We start from the raw sequence: 21,670 nt of genomic DNA, 5'->3' as shown, positions 1-21,670 counted from the left end.
TAAGAAAAGAAAGGAAAAATACAACTTAGTCATGTCTTATAACAAGACAATGACAGAACTACCCTCATATAAAATATTCTGACTACTCCAACAGTCAGGGTTTTAGAAAACCTTGAAAGTTGAGATTGACTTTGGGTTGGGGCTTCAAAAAATCGTGGTAGAGCTAGGATAGATGCTGGCCAAGACTGCAGATGAATCTCCACTCATGAAAAATCAATCTTCAACCTTGAGAGGGACTTGATCTTCAAAAAAGGAGTACTTCAAAATCCGTAGAGAAGGGCTGTAGCAACCATCGATCTTAAGTTGGATTTAGAACATAGAGATAAGAGGTAGGATGGAGGGCAGCATCTAGATCGTATGATCACCTCATTAGTGCTGCCCTAAGGTGTGGTGGAGAACCAAGAAGAAAAAGGAGAGAAAAATTTTTTTAGGGGAAGAGTGAGGTAGGTGGGTTTTGAAAACTCAGATCAGAGAGTTCGGCTATGATGTCATGTTAACAAAACAGAATATGGTGAATTGCTTGAATGATCAATGTGATCTCCAAGCATCTTTATTTATAATCTTCTAAAGAAGGGCATAATTATAAGAACACCCCCACATAGCCGACTAAACTAGCTATGGGGACAAAGACAGAAAAATACCCAAAATACCCTTATCGGGTTTACATGACTTAATAGATCTTTTGTCTAATACTAGCATGCTTGCATCTAAGCCAGTGGATATTCCTATGGATCCTCATCAGAAGTTTGGTGTAGATGATGGCGATCCCCTCAAGGATGTGCACTGGTACATGAGTTTAGTTGGAAGGTTGATTTACTTTACTGTCACGAGACCGGACATTTCTTTTGCTGTTGGCGTTTTGGGCCAGTTTATGCAAACTCCTCAGAAAGTTCACTGGGATGCTGCTATTCGCATTCTTCGTTATTTGAAGAGTGCTCCCGATAAAGAATTAGTTTATCGTCCGAATCGGCATATGGACCTGGTTGCTTATTCTGATGCAGATTGGGCTGGGTCGGCGAGTAATCATCGTTCCACTACGGGTTATTGTACGTTTGTTGGAGGTAATCTTGTCTCATGGGGTAGTAAGAAGCAGACTACTGTTGCGCGGTCGAGTGCAGAGGCAGAGTGCTGGGCTATGGCCCATACTACAGCTGAGTTGATGTGGCTCATATCTCTCCTCTTTGAAATGGGATTTCCTATGCCTACGCCGATGAGGATGCGTTGTGATAACCAGGTAGCTATATATATTGCTAGTATTCCGGTTTACCATGAGTGGACTAAACATATTGAAGTAGTTTGTCACTTTGTTCGCGATGCCATCTTGAAAAAGCTAGTTGAGACTCCGTTTGTTCACTGATGTCTTCACCAAATCGTTGTTTGCTCCTAATTTTTGCACCTGTTGTAACAAGCTGGGCATGGGAGACCTATATGCTCCAGCTTGAAGGGGAGTGTTGAGAATTAGGGGTAGTTTTGTCATTGTTATTTTGGGTTTTGTGGGGTTCTATGTTATTTTCTTTCCTTTAAGTCTTTATTGTTAAGATGTAATAGGTGAGGGCTTAGGGGTAATTTCATTATAAACCCCTAACCAACTTACCTAATTTAATTTGTCTTTATTATTAATAGAACCCAGGGCCTGTGATAGAACACATCTTCTATCGCAGGCTGCCTTTCCTTCTCTCAGCAGTGTGCTTCATCTCCTTCTCTTTTCTCTTCTTCTTCTTCTTCTCTGTTCTACTGGTTAGTTAGTTCTGATTTCTATCAGGTGTGTTGATCATTTATGAAGTCCATAGATCTACACGTCTGCAAATGTAACGAGGGCTCTCTGGTTGCAATTAAAGGAAGGGAAGGGAAGGGAAATCAGTTTAAAAATAAAAATGGAACTTTTTATAATCATTACTAGGTAAGTACCAAACTCACTAAATATGGTATTCAAACTTTTCAGACGGATTCTTTTCCCCCTTATTAAATCCAAGGAATTTGATTGCAAAATGTAGTAAAATTTAGTAACCAGATTTGGAATGTTTTGGAGTTGGTTAAAAATCATGTTAGGTAATGATACAGAAGTTTCCATTTTAGTTTTGATTTAATGTTACCTCCCTTCCCTTTCTGTCCCTTGCAACAAGACGGAGCCAAAGGAACTTTCATGAGGCTGACACCTGCGCCATGTGTCTGTGCTCCATGGAGCAAAGAAATGCTTATGAATCTTTTGCTTGCACAACTGTCTAATGTGAAATTTGTATCGTCTCTGTAACTAAAGCTTATAGAAATATTTCAACTAAGCTTGCTGAGAATCAGTGGATTCATTGCCGTATTTAAGTCAGTTTGCTGACATAGATAAAACTTTATTGAAATCCCCTCAAAAGATGGGATGACTAGGCTAAGTCATTACCATGGTTTCCAGTGGTTTGATTCTCCAAAGGGTACTGAGTGCACAAGGCTCCCACCACTGCGGGGTCTGGGGAGGGTCATAATGTACGCAGCCATAACCCCGCTTTGCAGAGAGGCTGTTTCCCGACTCGAACCCATGACTGCTAGATTGGAATGGAGCAACCTTACCGTTGTGCCAAGGCCCGCTCTCAGCAAAACCACTAGGTCAGTGCTTTGATTCTTCAATATATATATATATTAAAGTAATTTTATGTAAACATATGGATATAGTTGAGGAAAATTGGATGTATGGAGCCATTGCATTGTTTAGCACCGATGTTTTCACTGCTATACGTGATTGAGAGGAATATTTTGTCTGTCTTGACTGGAAAACATGTTGGCAGTTCTACTATCACTAATTTTGGTATCTCTGTCATTATTCTGATTTTTTCTTCCGTAGGTTCGCTACGAGGAAATCATGTCCGATTCAGCTTATTTGGATAGAGTTTTGGCAGAGGGAGCCACAAAAGCTGCCGTTATAGCAGATGCTACTCTCAATAATGGGATTCTTGCAGAGATGATTAGAACAGATTCTGCAGGAAGAATTTTTGTGAAATGTCAGTAAAGTGAAAGGTCAGTAAGAAAGCAACCTTTAAGTTGACTTTTGGTAGATCCTATGGACACCCAAATGCCACATGTTTCTTTCTTGGTTGTCCCCCAAACACATTATTACAAGAAAAAGATCACTTTCAAGGTCCCACAGGGAGCTAATTCTTTGATTGTGTTGTATCCTCATATTCCTGTTATGTTCATTGATTCTGGTAGCTTTTTCCCCAATGGTAGTTGATTTAAGCTCATTTTGCAAATTTCTAGTAGAAAATAATTTTGCTCATATTGTTAGTAAATTTAAATAATATTTCTATCAGCATGCCAAGTTTCGAAATAAGTTTTTAATGTGTTAGATGCCAATGCAGCGCACCCGTTAAAGTCCTCAAACAAGTGAAATGTTAGTTGAGTTAGTTAAAAGCAGTTAAGAGGTCCTCTGAATAATCAGAGTCAAATTAGTGGTTCAACTCACAGAAGACAGGGTATTGGAACATGGGAATCACAAAATCTTTAACAACAGTTATTACATTGTTATCATGGAAGCCTTAGGATGAAGTTTCCTTGCATTAGACAGCCAAGTTTGAAGTTTGTATTACACTTCCCCCCTCTGCCCACACCCCCAACACCCCTCCCAAAAAAAAAAATACATCCATGTTCCGGGTGAACATGCTATAAATCTCCCCCCTTCTTTTGGATATCTTCATCTCATTATGCCTAGAAGTTATTCTGCTAAAAAGATGCGAAGGGAGTTCTAAAGATTAGTATTATATATCCAAAAGAAACATGTGATACATGCTATGGTAGAATAAAATGACGCACATAGTGAGCTTCTGCATCATGTGATGTAAAAATATTTCCAAGGCCCCCGCCCACCCCCACCCCCACCCAAAAGAAAAAGAAAAGAACAAAATGAGAAAAGGGGGGCATCTTCGGCTCCAGCACCATAGGAATAGGTCATGAATCTACATCACATGTTAACACTTGCTCTATGTTTCTATCACCATAATTAATTAAAAGAGAAACCATATAGTTAGGGTTTATCATGTCCAGGGTGGTGATTCTTATCTATATGAGAGATAGTGATTGAAAGAAAGAATCATAATCTGTCCAAGAAAAACACATCCATATTCTGATCCCACTCTTCCCACCAACAGCTTTTGTTTCTTTAACACATGAGTGGATGTGACCACATTTGCAGAAAACTAGGGGAGTGACAGGACGAAAGAGAGATCCTCCCTTGCAACTTTGTATCATCCCCTCACCTGTGTCTCTGGTGGTGGTAGAGGAATAAAGGGAATGTCTGTGTCTCAACAATTCTTGCCCTTTCAATCTTTTGCTCAGAAATTAGACAGTTCCAGACATGAAGGGCCATTGTTTCCCCCACTTATAGCTAAAGCTCTCATTGCAATCATTAATCTGATTTATTTTTTCTCTCTTTCTTTTGTTCATTTCATGATTCTTCTCATTATTCTTGTGATTTATTCTCCACTCATAAAAATTCACCTAGCACTGTGATGAGGAACATATATGTTAGAAAAGGAAAATTGCATATAGAACATTATGATCCATTATTCTGGTGTCTGAATTGGCCTTTTGTACACTAAACATTTTCTCTATTTGATGAGTAAAGTCTGAAGCCTGGGCAGTGTCCCAAGATTGTGGTCCTTATAATCTGAGACGAGAATGCAACCAATTGACAATTTAAATGTCTTAGAATATATGTCACTTATGCTCAATTTACTTCAATTTTCCATGTGCATGTGTAGTTACTGAGTACTTACTTAGATTGGGTGGGTTATTGTTGCTAATCCCCCACTAATGTTGAGCTTGCAGTGGCTTAATCAGGTTTTAGGTGTATTTCTTGTTTCATTTAGTAGGCCCGTGGATTGGACCTTCTTGTAGGCCTTCTTTTTACATTCTTTTATATTGACAATTCCTACATTTTCAACTAACCACCATTACACATTTCATTCCCAGAGATGGCTCCCTGCCTGAAGTCAGATAAACTTTCATTTCATTATGGCTCTATTTGTTTCCTTGTAGGAGGAAAAGGAAAATTTTCCCTATAAAATGGGATTTTTTATTGTTTGCTTTGATGTAAAATGCAAAAAAATGGCATTCTAAAAAGTAGAAAATTTTTACAGGAAAGAACATTTTCATGTCAAATATCATTTACTCGGAAAATTTTACATCTGACTTTCGCTATATACGAGGAACTTCAATATTTTAGGTCCTGGGATGGTTTCCTAACACCGTATTAACTAATAATTTGTAATGATCAGGAGTTTTATCTTTGTGAACATATTGATCATATGCTATTCCAGATCTCCATATGCTACAGCTGATGGTTTAGCTGATCACGAGTCCATAGACCTGACTTGTATGTTGGATTCTTCCTGCTACAATTTTTATTTATTTATTTATTTGGGCAAAAGTTTTTATGCATGGCTGTGAATGTGCACGACATACATTAAATGCAGTCATATTGATATAAATGCTAATTTGAAATGACATAAAAGCCCCTGCTCCCCTTATATGATGGAGTTGATCGATGGGAGAATCTTCCCTGTAGGAACACCTTCCCCTTTATTTTTCGAGTAAAAGCTTCCTACCCTAAGCTGAAGGGAGAAAGAAACACTTATTGCTTAACTAAGTGGAGGTTTTATTTGGCTCAGAGACATGTGGGGAAAAATAAATTTGGTTTCAGAGGATATGTAAATAAAATTAGGAGATTTGGATATTTTTTAACAAAATTATTAAAATAATTAGAATGCATAATCTTACAGAATCTAATATGATTCTTATGGAAATAAGAATATATAATCTTAACCTAGTGTGGAAATTACATTAAATTATCATCTTCTGATGTGCTATATTCTATTCCTAAGTTCAAACCCACTTTATAATCTAAAAAAGTCCAAACCCACTTGTGGTATTTTTCTACTTTTCTGCTAAAGGGATAGATACCATCAGAACCTCACAATTATGAAAGGTGTTCTTGGTAGTTAGTTCTCTAATAATAATAATAATAATAATAATAACTGTCATCTCTGAAGCCTTTTCACAGAATTTTGGAATACTGTGACCACTTTTAGCTGTTCTAAAAGCACTAAGTTTGATTTGAAAGCTTTTTAGAAACGAACTTAGTCTTTAAATCATCAAATTTCCTTACCTGATCCTTAAAAGTTAAGTATAAAAGTATCAGAACATGCTTCTATATCAATTAAATCCATCCCTCTCACGTCTCTTCTATCATTCGTGCCTTGTTTTTTCCCCTTATTCTGTTTGTTTTGTTGTTTCCTTGTTTCCTTTGATAGTCGGTTCCAAACAACTTGGGGTAATGAGCGAAGAGGAATATATAGCAGAGCCCAAATCACACTCAAATCCAACTCAAATGTCTCAATTCTCAAACTCTCTTTCATTTTTTGGCAAAAGGATCCTAGCATTATCAAGGGGCGTCAAGACCACAACCATAGTTGTTATAAAAAATGGAAACGGTAAAAAAAGGTGAAATAGACGGTACAAGTTTTAAACGGTAAAAAATTTAAAACGGAAGATCAAATAAAACAGTCAAAAAAACAGAGTGGTAAAAAAGGGAATACGGATGGTATTGATTTTAAACTTTTATATTTCAAAAAAGCAGAACAGAAAAAAATGGTACTATTTTAATATAAATTGAGGAATTTTTATTTGAAATACATGCTTCTAATGTTTAAAACAACTGTACCATTCAAAATTAATTCATATATTCATTCCACACAACCCATTGTAAGTTCTAAGACATGTCATCTAATATGATTCAAAATATAACACATCACAATGTCCAAAATTGAGCAATGCATCTTGGCTATGGTGTTGCTCATTCTTGTCAACACATCTAACAGACTTAAGGAGTAATGAATGTTTACTTGGAGTTGGGAGTCATAGTTTTAGAAACCCTTTTTAGTAGATGCATCAGTTTGTAGTTCAATTTCCGAGTCTGTGCATTGACTTTGAGTTGAAGGTGAAATCAAGAGAAAGTACAGCCTTTCGAGTAGTCTTTATGTTGGTGATAGAATCAAGCCGATTAGAGTTCAAGAGAGAGAGAGAGAGAGAGATATGGTCAGTTAAGTAAGTCAATCAATTAGTCCAAGGTTTTAAAAAACACAAAAAAAAAGGGAACATTTTTAAATGAGTTTTAAAACGGGAATGCTTGCTGTTTGTTGTTTTTCCCCCCATATGTTTAAGAAACATGGCAAAACGTGTTTAAAACGGTAAAAAATAGAAACACATTTTTGCTAACTAGGATCACAGCCACAGTTTCAGGTACTAGATAGTATTGTGTCGGCAATATCAGTGTTGTTGGTATCAGAGACTAATACAATACTATAGCAGTGGTATTGGTGTTGGGGAGTGTAGAATGGTTCAAAACCGAAGGTACTAGTATTTTGAGAGGCAAAACAATCCAACTGACTTGGTATGGCAGATCAGTATTAGTATTGATATCGGGCAAGATTGATAGGGGTATCGATACTGATATACCTATGACCTTGATCACAACCCATGTATTGACATATTCTCATGTGTTTTCAATAATTCATTTATTTTCAACTATTTCTCAAAAATTTAAAATCTATGAATTAAAAGTTTTTGTGGTCAGTCCATATGTGGAAGCTTCCATGAAGGGATCATCTAATGTGCCAATTATGGAGAGTGATTTCATAATTTCAACTGTTGAATAGGAAAGACAAATGAGGGTGGGCCTTGGTGCAACGGTTAAGGTTGCTCCATTGTGACCAAGTGGTCACAGGTTCGAGTCTGGAAACAGTCTCTTTGTAAAAATAGGGGTAAAGTTGCGTACATTATGACCCTCCTCAGACCCAGTAGTGGCGAGAGCCTCATGCATTGAGTACACACTTTTAAATAAGAAAGACAAGAACTAGATGAGCCACATATCAAGTTTCATAGCAAAACTCACTCATTTACTCTTACCCATGTATCTTATAACAGTTAAGCCCTTAAACTGATTTGCCACATGACAAAAATTAGGTTTGGCTGCCCAACATCCCCATGGTTAGACAGACCACCAGAGCAGATCCCAAATTTAAATGCCATTTTTAAAGTTTTATTTTTAATCGTAGCCAACTTTGTTAGGCTTGAAATTTATCAGGTGATCGAGGAGGAACCTTAGATCCTCTAAAAAACTAGAGGATATCAGGCCATGTAGGAAGCCTCAATCTATATGGGTTGTGTAGGAAACTACAACCTAAAATCCACATATGATCAAATAATGTATGAAATAAAGAGAAATTTGGGGATGACTATAATCATTTGACGTAGATTAAATAAAATAATGAGCGATTATGTATATATATGAAGTTATTAAACTTTTAGCTATGATGTGTTATATTATTTCTATCTATACATTGCAAAGAAGACCATCTTCTCTATATGTATGACAGAAGCATGGTTCTAAGTACTGGTATCGTATCGTCCGTATCGGATGATACATATCAGTTTTGCTAGTCACTGATACTGATACTATACCGATACCGTATCAAGAGCACGGTACAGACAAGGGATAAAATGATCTGAAAACTCATTTTTTAAGGAATTTCAAAGATAATTTTGTCCGATACAACCGTTCCAGACCGATACCGTATCAATTTTGCGTGTTGTTGATACCCATTCCGATACCGTACACTAAAACCATGGAAAGAAGACACTTCCATTGGGTTACAATCTAAGTATAACCATCCATGATTACACGTAGCAAAATTCTTTCCAAATCCATGTATTGGTTTCTACATCCAAAGTGGGACAATCAGTTGCAGTGTGGGCCCAAAGGATCTGGTTCTAAGGAATTAGCAGAAGGAATTTGTCGGACAGAGCGGGGGTAGTGGCTTACTTACTTTGCCCTAAAACCCTTTTCTGTTTGAGTGGGTTCTTGGTGTCACTCAAAAGTAGTGAGGCCAATGAAGAATGAAACAAAACCTAATTCGGATTGGAATCTGGTCGGATCCGGTCGAGTCTCATAGATAGCGTGTTGTGCAGTGCTGTTAGTTAGTTGGATGAACATCTGGGTCTGAGGTAGATTGGGCTCCTCTCAAACAACACCTCAGCCACGTGTCGACATCTGCTGTTGTCTGATGATGTCTAGTTAGGTGTACACTCATGGTTTCAGTGCACGGTATCGAAACGGGTATCAGCAACATGCAAAATCGATATGATACCGATACGGTATTGGCCTGGATAGGTTGTATTGGACAAAATTATCTCTGAAATTTCTTAAAAATTGAGTTTTATGACCATTTTACCCCTTGTCCATACCATGCTACCGATACGGTATCGATATCAATGATTGGCAAAATCGATACGTATCGCTCGATACGGGCGATACAATACCGATACTTAGAACCATGGGTACACTGGAGAGGAGCTGGATCCAATGGAGGCGTGCATTTATGTCAATATCCCAAAATTCAAAACTGTTGGCAACTCTCTCTCTCATTTTTTTTTGTGTGAAAGAAACTGTTGACGAGTGCTACAAATGAAGGGGGGCGAGGAGATGACATCCAAACATATCTTGTTGAGAGGCCGTGTCAAGGGATGCCAATCGGTTTGGGTAAATTATTTGCTCCATTTCCTGTCTGGTCCATTTCTCCAAGTCCCTCTAATAGTGGGGTGGATCTCACCTGGATAGGGGGTGGGGTGATCATTTCCACTCCTTAATGCCCTATTAGAGGAGGAAAAATATCACCTCAATTTGTTTGCCCGTCAATTCCTCAATTCCCTCTAATAGAGGGAGGTGGACCCCACTTCAGATAGTGTGTTCGGGGAGGGGGATAAGATGATCATTTCTATCCCCTATTAGATGGAATTGAGAAAATTGAGGGGATAAAAAGGAACATAGGAAAATGGGCCGGACAAAAAATGGAGCAGATAATGATCCATCGATTTGCCACAAAATTGTCCTCCCTTGGTGTGTGTAAAGGTGATGGTATCTAGAGATAATACGTCCCCATAACAATACAATCCTCAATTATCTATTGTATGCGTCAAAACTGTATTGGAAAACTGTTTTAGGTAAAATGCTCAAGTTCCTATAAAGATCTCTGTCTAACCCTTAAATAAATCAGGGCGACAGATTAGGTAAGCAAAACGTAAAGTAAAAAACCATTTTTATCCTCTCAAGTGCGTGCGGCACCTCACTTAAGCATCCAACAATCCCATCAACGACGGTATTAACGTTTTCTTTCTTTCTCTCTTTGGAACATGGAAGAGAAAGGGAGAATCCGCCGCAAACATTAGTATCAGATTTCAGGTCTCTAAAAATGGATTAAACTTGTAATTAATATTTTCTGAAGTGCACTGTAGAAGACACATCACATGATTCACAAAATCTTTCTTTTCCGTTTATCACAGTCCATTAATGTGTTCACATACATGAAATCTCTCCCTCTCTCTCTCTCTCTCTCTCTCTCTCTCTCTCTCCTTCCTTGCTATATATACCCCATCTTTGGATTCTGGGGTTGGTATGGTGTGTTTCATTGCCAACTTCAGTTGCTTCTTTAAAGGTTTAATTCAAAGTACTCCAGCCCTCTTGCATTGTGTACGTTCCCCTCTTTCTTCCAGCTCCAGATAGTTCTTCTGCTCAATCTCCACATTCTTTACTTCTTCAATGGAAAGGAATCAGCTCAGACGCCAGGTTGCCGTTGTGAGGCAGTCTCTCTTTGATCAGGTTCATTTCTTCACCCTTTTCTCTCTCTCTCTCTCTCTCTCCAGATAGTCTCATCTCTTCTTCCTCTCAAGAATAAGGTTTTCATTTTTTTTCATTCTTTGTTGATAGGGTTTATCTAGAAAGAATTTATATTTTTGAAGGGTTATCTTCTCTTCCTTCACTAGAAATATTCCCTAACAGAAGATCAGAAATTCCTTCTCATCCTCCACATTAAATTTGATATGTTAATCTTTACATGGATATTTTGGCAAAATGACTTTATTGGCTCTTTTAATTTCTTGTTATGGTGGGATTGGAGCTGGGTTGGGTGGCCATCCATGGAAGTTAGAGATGAGTTCATATTTCAGATGTTTGAGTAATTGAGAGTTAGAGAGCTATAGTCTTATACAAGGATAAAGATTTTGGTGCCGACGTAGGTTTTGATCAGTCAGAAACTGAAATTTGATCGAAACTAGGTCGTAACCTAGTATTTTTTGGGTAAAACTCGATATGTGATGGGCTGGTGAAAGCTGGTTGAAACTATCGAAACTGGGTTGGTTGAAATTGGTTAAAATTTATCAAAACTTGGTATGTTTTTTTTGTTGAAACTGGTTGAAAATTCCAAAATATTCTCGAAACTGGTCGAAACTTGGTATTTTTTAAACTCCCCTAAGATGTCGTCTCGGTCAGCTGCGAAACCGAACTATCTTGGTTGAAATCTACAGTTTCGACTGAGATTTAATTCCATGGTCCTACATGTGCTTTCATATGAGGTTTCTCCTCCTAATGCATTAAGGTTTTGGATTTTTTCAGGGATATCTTGATGAACAATTTGTTCAGCTGGAGGAATTACAAGATAACGATAACCCTAATTTCGTCGAGGAAGTTGTTACATTGTTTTTCAGGGATTCTTCCAGATTGATTGCTAACATAGAGCAGGCATTGTAAGTCAATTTCAAGTTATATTTTTCTTTTACTCACCAGCAAAGTTGTTGGATTAGTGATATTATAACCCTTAATATATTGATCTATGCAGGGAACGTGGTCCTCTTGATTTCAATAAGTTGGACAACTACATGCACCAGTTCAAGGGTAGTAGCTCAAGGTAATGCATAGAAATTTAAAAATATGGATCTTAGTCAAAGGATGTGAGTCTATTCTATATGTGTGTGGATCCTAGTCCCACGGTTTTTCTTTTTCTTTTTTTAATATAAATCTCTTCGCGTTGCTTTCTTTAAAAAGTTAAGAGAAAAGGTTCTCTGAGATGCTGGGGCAAGGAATGCTAACTCTTTTGTGTCTATTTCTCTCATTCTCACATTTATGAAATGACCTTGTTGTCCTCTTATATATGATATGTACTGTTTTGTTGTTCCTTATTGGTGTGCTCCCGCTAGACCACTTGCTTAAGAGAATCTTCTCCCAAAAATTAAATACATACCTCAGACTGGAAAAGAAGCGACCAAATCCTTGTGCTTGTGCAACACAAATGTAGGGTTTATCCTAATTGTGAGACCCATCATGGAAGTGGATCATGGGTGGATGGAGAAACATGAAAAGGGTGTTTTGGTAACTCCACACTTGACAAATTGAATCAATACCATGGGCTAGGAGAATGATGATGATGTTATGTGGGGGAGGAGGGAGGGGGAAGAAAAGATGTTGATGTCACTGCTCTCATATTCCCTTTATCTTTAGTGTTTGTTGGGAATATTCACTTTTTGTTAAATTTTGTTTTGAGAAAGCTCCTTTGGGGGGTTACCCAAGTTAGATTTCTTTGATAGGTGACCTTTCTATTTTCTCTAATTAGTATTAGTATTAAATGACAACTCAATACTTGGCAATGTAGTTCCCAGCGCTTTGCACCCCAATATTTTTTTTTATTGCTTATGCTTTCAAGCTAGGGTTGTGCTTTTTGTTACCATAGTTTATTACACTGAGTCTATCATTACATCGAATTTTTTTTTAATTTTTTTACAATAAGAGGTAGTCTTCTTTATCCTGTAAAAGACATAGACGATAATGCAAAATTTTCAAACGAACATAATTATCATGTCTTATATGATCCACGTCAGATGGTAATTAACAAACTCAGTAACCATAGTTGTAGAGAGAATATTTTTCTTTAAATTATGTTATTCTATTAATTTTATGTCGCATCACTTGCCACTTGTTAAAAGCATTAAGATTGCAACATGTAATTTTGTTGCAGCATTGGAGCTAAAAAGGTGAAGGATGAGAGCTCACAATTCAGGGAGTACTGCAGAGCAGGAAATGCAGATGGGTAAGTACCCTCTCCTTTTTTCTACACCTCTACTACAAGTAAATTTGTTGTCCCATGGAGGGGTCAGGTGTGTCCCCATCCGTTCTTATGTGGGTAGCTGATCTGGATTCCTACACACAGTTCAGATCTGCTACCCACGTGGGGACAGATCTGAACCCTCCATTGGGGTTTGGGACCCGTCTCTAGGATGTGGGATCCATGCCCCCGGAGGGGTCAGATGAGTCCCCACCCGTCCCCATGTGGGTAGCAGATCCGCATTCACACTACACAGTGGTGATCAGTCACACACCTATTTGGAAATAAAAACTAGAAAGTACTGGACTTAATGTCCTGCTCAAACACTAGACCATCTCACTTCCAATCTTGCTCTATCCAAAAAGAAGTGTTCTGGCCATTTCATTCTTTTAATTGGAAGGCATGCTATTATGTGCAGATGCATGAAGTCATTCCAACAAGTGAAGAAAGAACATGCAACTCTGAGGAAGAAACTTGAATCTTACTTTCAGGTATCTAGCTATTGCAATCCCAATTTTTCTTCATCTTTGTTAATTTTATTTTCTGATTTTTCAAGAACATTAATGATCATGGAATCATTGTTGATTTATTTTTTCTTGTGGTTTGATATTTCAGCTTGTCAGACAAGCTGGACCTGCAGAGACAGCATCTCGCCCAGTTAGGAACTGATGAGCAAGGATGACTAATATTGAAGCTTATGATCATGTCAATGTCGCGAAAGTTAGTTTCTTTATAAATTTGAACTGAAACTTGTACCAACCCAGCCAATATGGAAAGGGCTTCAAAGATTTTCTGAGTCTTGGATTACCCATACTATGATGAGTTAATAGTGTTACTTAAATATTTGACTTCATATTTCTCTTGGTCCTAATAATGCTTCATATCTTAATTTCTGTTTTGGTTGGTTATGTCCTTGTGGGTTTAATGCTATCATTTTTATTGAGTATAGACCAGTATATATACAACATACATGGACCAACTTGGCTTGGAAGTATGTTTTTTGCAAGTAGTACTACAATGGTTAAGTGTGTTGAAGAGTGACAAGATTGAAGAAGGCTCCTTGCTTGCTCTTAAGTTGCGCATAGGTTCCTCGTTCCACCACTTTCCCATCTGCTACAAATGCGATCGAGTCCATCTTCTTGATGGTGTTAAGTCGATGTGCGACAATGATGGTTGTTCTCCCTACCATGATTCTGTCCAAAGCTTCCTGGACAACTTGCTCTGACTGCACATCGAGAGCACTTGTGGCCTCGTCTAGTAGTAATATGGTTGGGTTTCGTATGATTGCCCTCGCTATTGCGATCCTCTGTTTCTGTCCTCCTGATAGTTGTACTCCACGCTCCCCACATTCCGTTTCATATCCATCTTTTAGTGATCTACATAATAAGGTATTTTGAATAATTGAGAAATCACAGTTCCCTTTCTACAAGACAAATGATTGAGGAGTTTGATATGAACTTACGAGATGAAGTCATGTGCATTGGCAGCTTTGGCAGCCTCCACCACTTCGTTCTCCGATGCTTCTAGCTTTCCAAAAACAATGTTGTCCCTGATACTTCCTGAATAGATGACAGGTTCTTGGCTGACAAGTGCTGTGTGGCTCCTGTACCATCCGATGTCCAACTCTCTTATGTCAACTCCATCCACCTTCACTACCCCACTCTCAACATCATAGAACCTTTGCACCAGTCCGATCACCGTCGATTTCCCACACCCGCTTTTTCCGACCACCCCAACACTCATCCCTGGCTTCACCTCCAAGCACATTTGTCTCAACACTAGGCAGTCGGGTCGACTTGGGTATGCGAAATCAACTTTCTTCAATTCTATCCCACCGCTTATCCGCTCCAATTTCCTACCTCCGTTTGTGTTACCATGATCATCCGCCTGTTTAGCATATCAGCATTAAATCAATGGAGCTCGATCTAGTGTATGAACGCTAAATTGGACCAGCCTAGTATGAGATAGATTAAAAAACTTGATTTAACAATAGAGATCAGAGTGATAGTTCATAGTTTCTTACATGATAAGAGCCTAGAATGAGGGATTTCCTGTCAAGAACCTCAAAGACGGAAGCGACAGCAGTCGCCCCCTTGGCGAGGTCGGAAGTCATGCTTCCAGCCTCAGCAATGACCTTGCCTGTGCTCACCAATATGAAAAATGTCTTGAACACATCCCCTGAAGATATCTGCCCTGCCTCAACAAGTTTACCCCCAAACCAGAAGTCCAGTCCCCACGACATGAATGTCAAGCACTGTGCAGAACCCATCCCTATTCCTGCAAACCAAGCCTTCTTCCTCCCTTCTTTCCTTGGCTCTTCCTGAGCTTCCTCGAACAATTGAAGCACTTTCCCCACACTCCCAAAAGAAGTCACAATCCTGTGATTGTAAACTGCTTCCACTGCAATCTGGGTACTCTGGTTCTGTGCCTTAATGAAATTCAAAGTTATACTCGATAACAGAACTTTTCTCGTATAAAAACAGAGGATCGTCAATGGTTGAACAGCAATCATAACCAATGCAAGCTTCCAAGCCACAATTAAGCCCATCACCATTGCAACCGTGACTGCCGATGTGGTCTGAACCAGAAGAGATAACCTGTCTACCACCAGGGACTTCACCATGGATGCTTCGTTGCTCAGCCTGGAGCACAGAGCTCCACTCGAGTTCTCCTCTTCGTCGAACCATCCCGCTTCGAATGTCAAGATCTTCTCGAGCATTCTCAATCGGATTCTCTTGGTTAGGTGTTCACCCATGTAAGCGAAATTATAATGTTGGGTGAGATTAACGATGATGGAGATGACGGAGAGGGAGGAGAAGATTAGAGCGTAGGTGCGGATGTGAGCCCGCATCTGATCGTGGTTCTGGAGGAAGAAAGCCGAGATCATGCCGCCGATGGTTAAAGCATAGACAGGTTGGACTGACCCAAAAACGATTGCGGAGAGGCTACCCATGACACCCTTCTTCCATTCGGGGGAATTGAGGAGAAGAAGTCGAGAGAATGATGGAGGAGAAGGAGAATAGACAGATTTGATCTGGTTTTCGTTCTCAAGTGCGGCCATTGGGGAAGCAAACGAGGCTGGGCTTGATCGATAGCTTAAGCGGCCAGTGCTGCTTCTGGTCACAGAAGAAGGCATACGGGATTCGGAAGATTGATCTTCGCTGCTGAATTGCCTCTGTAATTTTGCTAGTTTGGCATAGTGACCGTTTTTTCTGTTGATGAGGTCGTTGTGAGATCCCATTTCTATGATACAACCACCACTCACCACTGCTATCTGGTCTGCATTCCTTACTGTAGAGAGCTTATGCGCAACCACCTGATGAACAATTTCCATTGCACAAAACCAGAGAGTTAGAAGAGTGGGATTACAAGCACTCAAGCCCATTGGGCTGGATTGGGCCTGATTTGTTCCAATCAAGGTCCAAATGAGATGGGCTGGGTTGGGCTGTTTAAATTCTCTGTGATTTGTTAATCATGCATATGTAACATGGGCCACCAAACACTAGTGAATGGTCAGGACCATAGTTAGCAAAAACGGGAAGGACAAAAAAAACGGAGTCCTATGGCATGGGTTTTAAACGGTAAAAAGAGGGTAAAAAGCGGAAAACAGACGGGGATTTTAAATGTTTATATTTAATAACGGAAGAAAAAAAAAGGGGCACTATTCTCATATAAATTGAGGAATTTTTATTTGAAATACATGCTTCTAATTTCGGTATCCGGCATTGATCTTGAGTTGAAGGTGATGTCATGAAAAAATGTAGCCTTTCGAGTTATCTTTACATTGGCGAAAGAATCAATCGGCTTGGGAGAGAAATATGGTCACTTAAGTCGAAGGTCTTAAAAACGCAAAAAAAGGAAAAGTGTTTTAAACGAGTTTAAAACGGGAATGGTTGCCATTTGCCTTTTTTTTCCGTATGTTTGGGAAGCATACGGCAAAACGCGTGTTTAAAATGGTAAAACGGAACATGTTTAAAACGGTAAAAACGGGAACACCAAAATCAAATTGAAACTGTTTATCAAAATTAAACTGTGTTGTTAACATTAAAATCGTAAAATTAAGACCATTTAATTAACTTGTTTAAATCAAATCGAACCGTTTATACTAATAGTATATTGTTTAGAAAACTGTTCAAACAGAAACAAATATTAGTAATATGTAATGACACTAATTAACCATTAGTGGTAACAATAAATAATTTATAAATATTTAATGATATAAATAAAATTATTTAAAGAAAACATATAAAAATTCAGTTCATACATCCATTTCAATAAAAAACTAAAAGACATGTAATGGAAAGTAGGCGTTTGAATAAAAAAAAAATTAAAAAATTATTTAAATCGAAACTGTTTATAAATGGTGGTTTCGGTTTCATTATTAAACTGTTCGGATTCAGTTTTACTTAAAAAAACATGTACTGAACCGAACCAAACCGTTTAACACCCTTAGGTCAGGTAGATGAATTAAAGATTTAAGCATATACTTTATCAAAGGAAAGAGGTTATATATACCAAGGTGGTTCTCCCCATGGAGGCTTGATCTAACGCATTCTGAACGATCGTTTCAGATTCTGAATCAAGGGCACTGGTGGCTTCATCCAAGAGGAGAATTGAAGGATTCTTGATGATGGCCCTAGCTATGGCAATCCTTTGCTTTTGTCCACCCGAAAGAAAAGCTCCTCTTTCACCAATCTGTCACAATCCAATTTTTTAAAGTTGTTAAAGAAACAACCAATTAAGGTTAAAGATTTAATGGTGGGGGTAGGGACACACTTAGAAGCTAATATAAGAGTGTGGTAGGGCCTCCCTTTCATTTCATTTCATTGTCACAGCCCACATACCCTTGGGCCCATATCTTTTTAGGCCAAAAAAACTTTCTCTTTCTGTCAGTTTAGGGAGGAACATGATGGTCTCACATCTTGGCCCATTTGCCTATCTAATTAAAAACCCTAAAAATGAATTAAAAGCAACCCTTTTTACCTTCGTTTCATAGCCTTCAGGTAATTGTCTTATGAAGTTATGAGCATTTGCAGCCATTGTTGCAGCAATAATCTCATCCATTGTTGCATTTGGTTTTCCAAACAGAATGTTCTCCTTAATGGATGTCCCAAAGAGGGCATGTTCTTGGCTCACAAGACCCATTTTCCCTCTTAGCCATTTGAGTTGCAGTGTTTTTATATCTAAACCATCAATCTTCACAACTCCACTGTCAGCATCATAGAAGCGTTGCACAAGAGCTATGGCAGTTGATTTCCCACTTCCACTTGCACCTACTAGGGCAACTGTCTCTCCTGCTTGAACCTTGAGATTGAAATTCTCTAAAACAATGGAGTCTGGTCTAGAAGGGTAGGTGAATTTGACATTCTCAAATTCAAGTTCACCATGCACTTGGTCTAGAACTAGACCTTTTGTATGATCTTCGCTGTCGATGGCCGGAATCCGATCAATTCTTTCAAAGATTCTGTTGGCAGCCATTGAAGCTTCAGTGAAGTATTTTAGATCAGGAAGTGCCATCCCAAGAGCCCTGCATTACATTTTATTTAACCATGAACCTCATCATCATCATTAAGTGCTTTGGGCCTTCATTTAATTATAATTAACTTCTTAATTAAAGAATTGCATTTTGGAGTATCTAGCTACATGAACATATTTACAGGTTCACCCATGAACCCACTGTCGAAAAATGAGAACCTAAAACGATGCAGAAAAGAATGAAAATCATAGATATATAATATTTACTTTTCTATCAATGGAGAATAGGGTCACAACCACTTATCCTTCTCTCAGATTGCTTACAGAGAAAGAACCCTCGCTACAATATGTACCGAAACCCAATTTAGGTAATGGGAGAGCGTTCTCTGTGGAGGAGCGTAGGGGCCACGTGCACGGGGCAGCCAATGAGAGTGCGCACACTGGCATCTCGGGGGAGGGTAGCATTTCCAGCTATCATAGGGGTGGGGTGGTCATTTTGCACCCCACTATGTTTGGACGTGGCCTGCGCCCCCCACTGAGAACATTTTTCCATAAGTAATTTATCAAAATACCCATATAGCCCTAAAAACTTTTCCTCCCAAACCTCTTGCATGGACCCACTAGTTCGTCGAGGCCCTGCCAATAACGTATATTAGTGTGCAAGGTGTGGCAATTCCTCTGGGCCTCGAGGCTTCGGGGTCTTCGGCCCCTACAGCCTCTTAATGTCCTTTCGAAATTAGCAGCACACTTATGCAAGCGGCAGAATACAAGACATGCATCAAGCCCTCAACACCCATATATATAAAGCAAGGGTTCTATGATATAAAAACAGAAATAATTTAGGTAAGCAAATTAAAAATATGAATTGTAGAACTAATGAGAAATAAGAAACTATAATTAACACTTACAATCCACCCATGATGAAGGAAATCCCAGCAGCATAAATCCTTCCTCCACTCTCTCCTTTATACATCACCAATTGGCTTCCATACCAAGCAAGGAAAGCCCATATAGCAAACGAAAGACCAGTGCTCCCCACTGCAATTCCTTTGGCAATTCCTTGCTTGATCCCCAATTTCACTGTTCTATCAAGTATGGCTGAATACCTCTCTAGAATTCTCTTCTCAGCAGTGAATGAATAGATGGTCTTAATAGAGCTTAGGGCCTGTTCCACCATAGTATTTGCTTTGGTGTATTCCTTATGGGTCTTCTTGGACAAGTAGAGAAGGTACTTTCCATAAACCATCCCAGGAATTATAAGTAAAATAATTAGGGGAAAGGCTACCAAAGAGAGTCTCCATGAAAAGTAAGTTGAGAATGCAAGTCCTGAGATGAATACAGATGCATGCATCATAAATATGGGCACCTGTAGAGTGGAGAAGAAAGGAAAATGTTAGAAGGTGAAAGCTTTACAAGATGATAGATACTTGTGTTATTGGTGAAGCCTGATCTCAGTTTTAATCCAGAAAGTTTTGTTGATTCTTCGGTGGACTTTTTCGCCTTTGAAACACACGTAAAAAGGTCAAAAAGTGCATACATCAGCACCGATGGCGCTGTACCTCGGACCAGACCTGGTGGGCTTCTGGGGCAGTTTTGTACTTTCTTGAATTAGGGTTTTTTTCAATATTGTAACGCGTGAAAACGCTATATATAGTGGTTATCTCTTTTAGAGATTGTGAGGGGGTTTGTAATTTCTTCATTGAAATAGTGGATCTGGACTATCGCTCTGCCATGGATGTAGCCTACCTTCTTGGGGGTGAACCATGTAAATCTCTGTCTTGTGTGTGTGTGCTCTCTTTCTTTCTTTTCTTTTGCAAATCGCCATTCTACTCTGTTGTTATTTCCTAACAACTTGTCAACTTGGACTTATTTAAACAGAAAACCTATTTAATTACCCATGTTTCCCTTGGAATTATAATTTAAACACAAAACATACAATTTTTCTAACATATATGATCTAGTATATATACAAGAAGTTGGATCCTTGGACTTCTATATTCCAAGAAGATTCTCATTTTGCAGTCCAAGCTCATCTATAAAAAAGTGATGAACACTGAACTGAGGTCTACATCTAAGAATCCAATTATTTTTTGAACAAAAAGTGGGATTAATTATTCCAGTATTATTAAATGTTATCAAAAAAGTCTTGTAGTATGTGTCATGAAAATGACTATGATCTTAGTGATTATAATAATTTTGAGTTTAAAATCAATAGTACCTTCTCACTGAGAACCTCCTGTATGAGTGAAGAATCATTGGATATACTGTTTATAATCTCTGAAGTGGTTGCTTCTTGTGAATCAAAAAACCCAACTTCTTGTCTAAGAACAGCTTCTAAATACTTGTATCTAATCCTTAACACCTGCCTTTCACTGGTTCTGCTCCAGCAATAACCTTCTGCAGATAAACATTGTTTTCTATAAATCAGTTTAATTAATTAACAAACATCACCCATTATCAAGTAATCTATGAAGATTAGTATGTCAATAATTACCCATAAAAGCCACAACCAGTACTGCTAAACCCAAGTATACAAAGTACAAACTGCACTGTAAGATTCCAAAAAAAAAAAGAAAAAGAGAGATAGAAAGTCAGATTACATAAATAAATGAAAGAAATTAAGATAAGGAGATTTTAATTACTTTTCTGAAATCTAACCTTTTTAACATCATCCATGAAATTTTCATGGTTCACTGGGGTCTTACCATACCCTAAGCTGTTCATAAGATTGCTAGCAAAAACTAATAAGCAGTTGGTGGACATCCCATCTCCAATTGCTCCCAAAGTACCCAAAAACATAAGCAAGACATCAACCCAATCAGCATATCTCAAAATTAGAACTATAGATTTCCAATCTTTACTACCAATGCCACCAGCTTTCATTTCATCTTTCTCCTTCTGCATTGAAGAACTCATCTTTCTTTCTTCCTTTTCTTGTAGAGTGGATAGAGAGTTGCCTGTGTTCCTTGAAGGAAAGAAAGATAAGTGAGAAGTTGAGTTTTGATCTAATTGGTTATTTATATATAAAGGGGGGTCTGGTTAATTACCATGAAGCAACTTGACATCGCTTGTCCATGAACTTTTTATGTGGGGTTGTTACAGATGCTTTTTCTATAAATTAGTGATGTCTATTTTTTTGCTTTCAACTGCACCAAAAAATGGACTCAACATTTTTAGGATCCATTGTTGAATAAAGAAGATTAGGTCCACAGCTTCATTGGTTCTTT

The 21,670-nt window shown here is 38.4% G+C and overlaps 2 protein-coding genes and 1 long non-coding RNA gene across 3 annotated transcripts in view; 2 read left to right on the top strand and 1 right to left on the bottom strand.

Annotated features, from left to right (window-relative positions):
* LOC122666967 overlaps positions 1-4,584 on the top strand; it is a 34,966-nt gene extending 30,382 nt beyond the window's left edge. Inside the window, exons 3-4 of the long non-coding RNA XR_006333737.1 lie at positions 2,828-2,984; positions 3,993-4,584. This is a non-coding gene — a long non-coding RNA (uncharacterized LOC122666967). The remainder of the gene's footprint in view (positions 1-2,827; positions 2,985-3,992) is intronic.
* Positions 4,585-10,567: 5,983 nt separating this feature from the next.
* Positions 10,568-13,686, top strand: LOC122666654 (histidine-containing phosphotransfer protein 4-like). The gene is made up of 6 exons (XM_043862693.1): positions 10,568-10,693; positions 11,486-11,616; positions 11,709-11,777; positions 12,882-12,953; positions 13,387-13,459; positions 13,584-13,686. The coding sequence occupies exons 1-6, from the start codon at positions 10,634-10,636 to the stop codon at positions 13,635-13,637; spliced, it is 459 nt and encodes a 152-aa protein (XP_043718628.1). The 5' UTR covers positions 10,568-10,633; the 3' UTR covers positions 13,638-13,686.
* Positions 13,687-13,734: 48 nt separating this feature from the next.
* LOC122666653 (putative ABC transporter B family member 8) lies at positions 13,735-21,373 on the bottom strand. The gene is made up of 9 exons (XM_043862692.1): positions 21,102-21,373; positions 20,938-20,992; positions 20,662-20,840; positions 19,352-19,809; positions 17,952-18,495; positions 17,484-17,663; positions 14,992-16,284; positions 14,431-14,855; positions 13,735-14,344 (listed from the first exon to the last, which is right to left on the bottom strand). The coding sequence occupies exons 1-9, from the start codon at positions 21,357-21,359 to the stop codon at positions 13,990-13,992; spliced, it is 3,747 nt and encodes a 1,248-aa protein (XP_043718627.1). The 5' UTR covers positions 21,360-21,373; the 3' UTR covers positions 13,735-13,989.
* Between the last annotated feature and the right edge of the window lie 297 nt (positions 21,374-21,670).

Source organism: Telopea speciosissima, chromosome 7, assembly GCF_018873765.1.
Source record: "Telopea speciosissima isolate NSW1024214 ecotype Mountain lineage chromosome 7, Tspe_v1, whole genome shotgun sequence".
In the NCBI taxonomy this organism is placed as follows: Eukaryota; Viridiplantae; Streptophyta; class Magnoliopsida; order Proteales; family Proteaceae; genus Telopea; species Telopea speciosissima.
The sequence above is the reverse complement of the archived record's forward strand: the minus strand, read 5'-3'. Positions and strand labels throughout refer to the sequence as shown.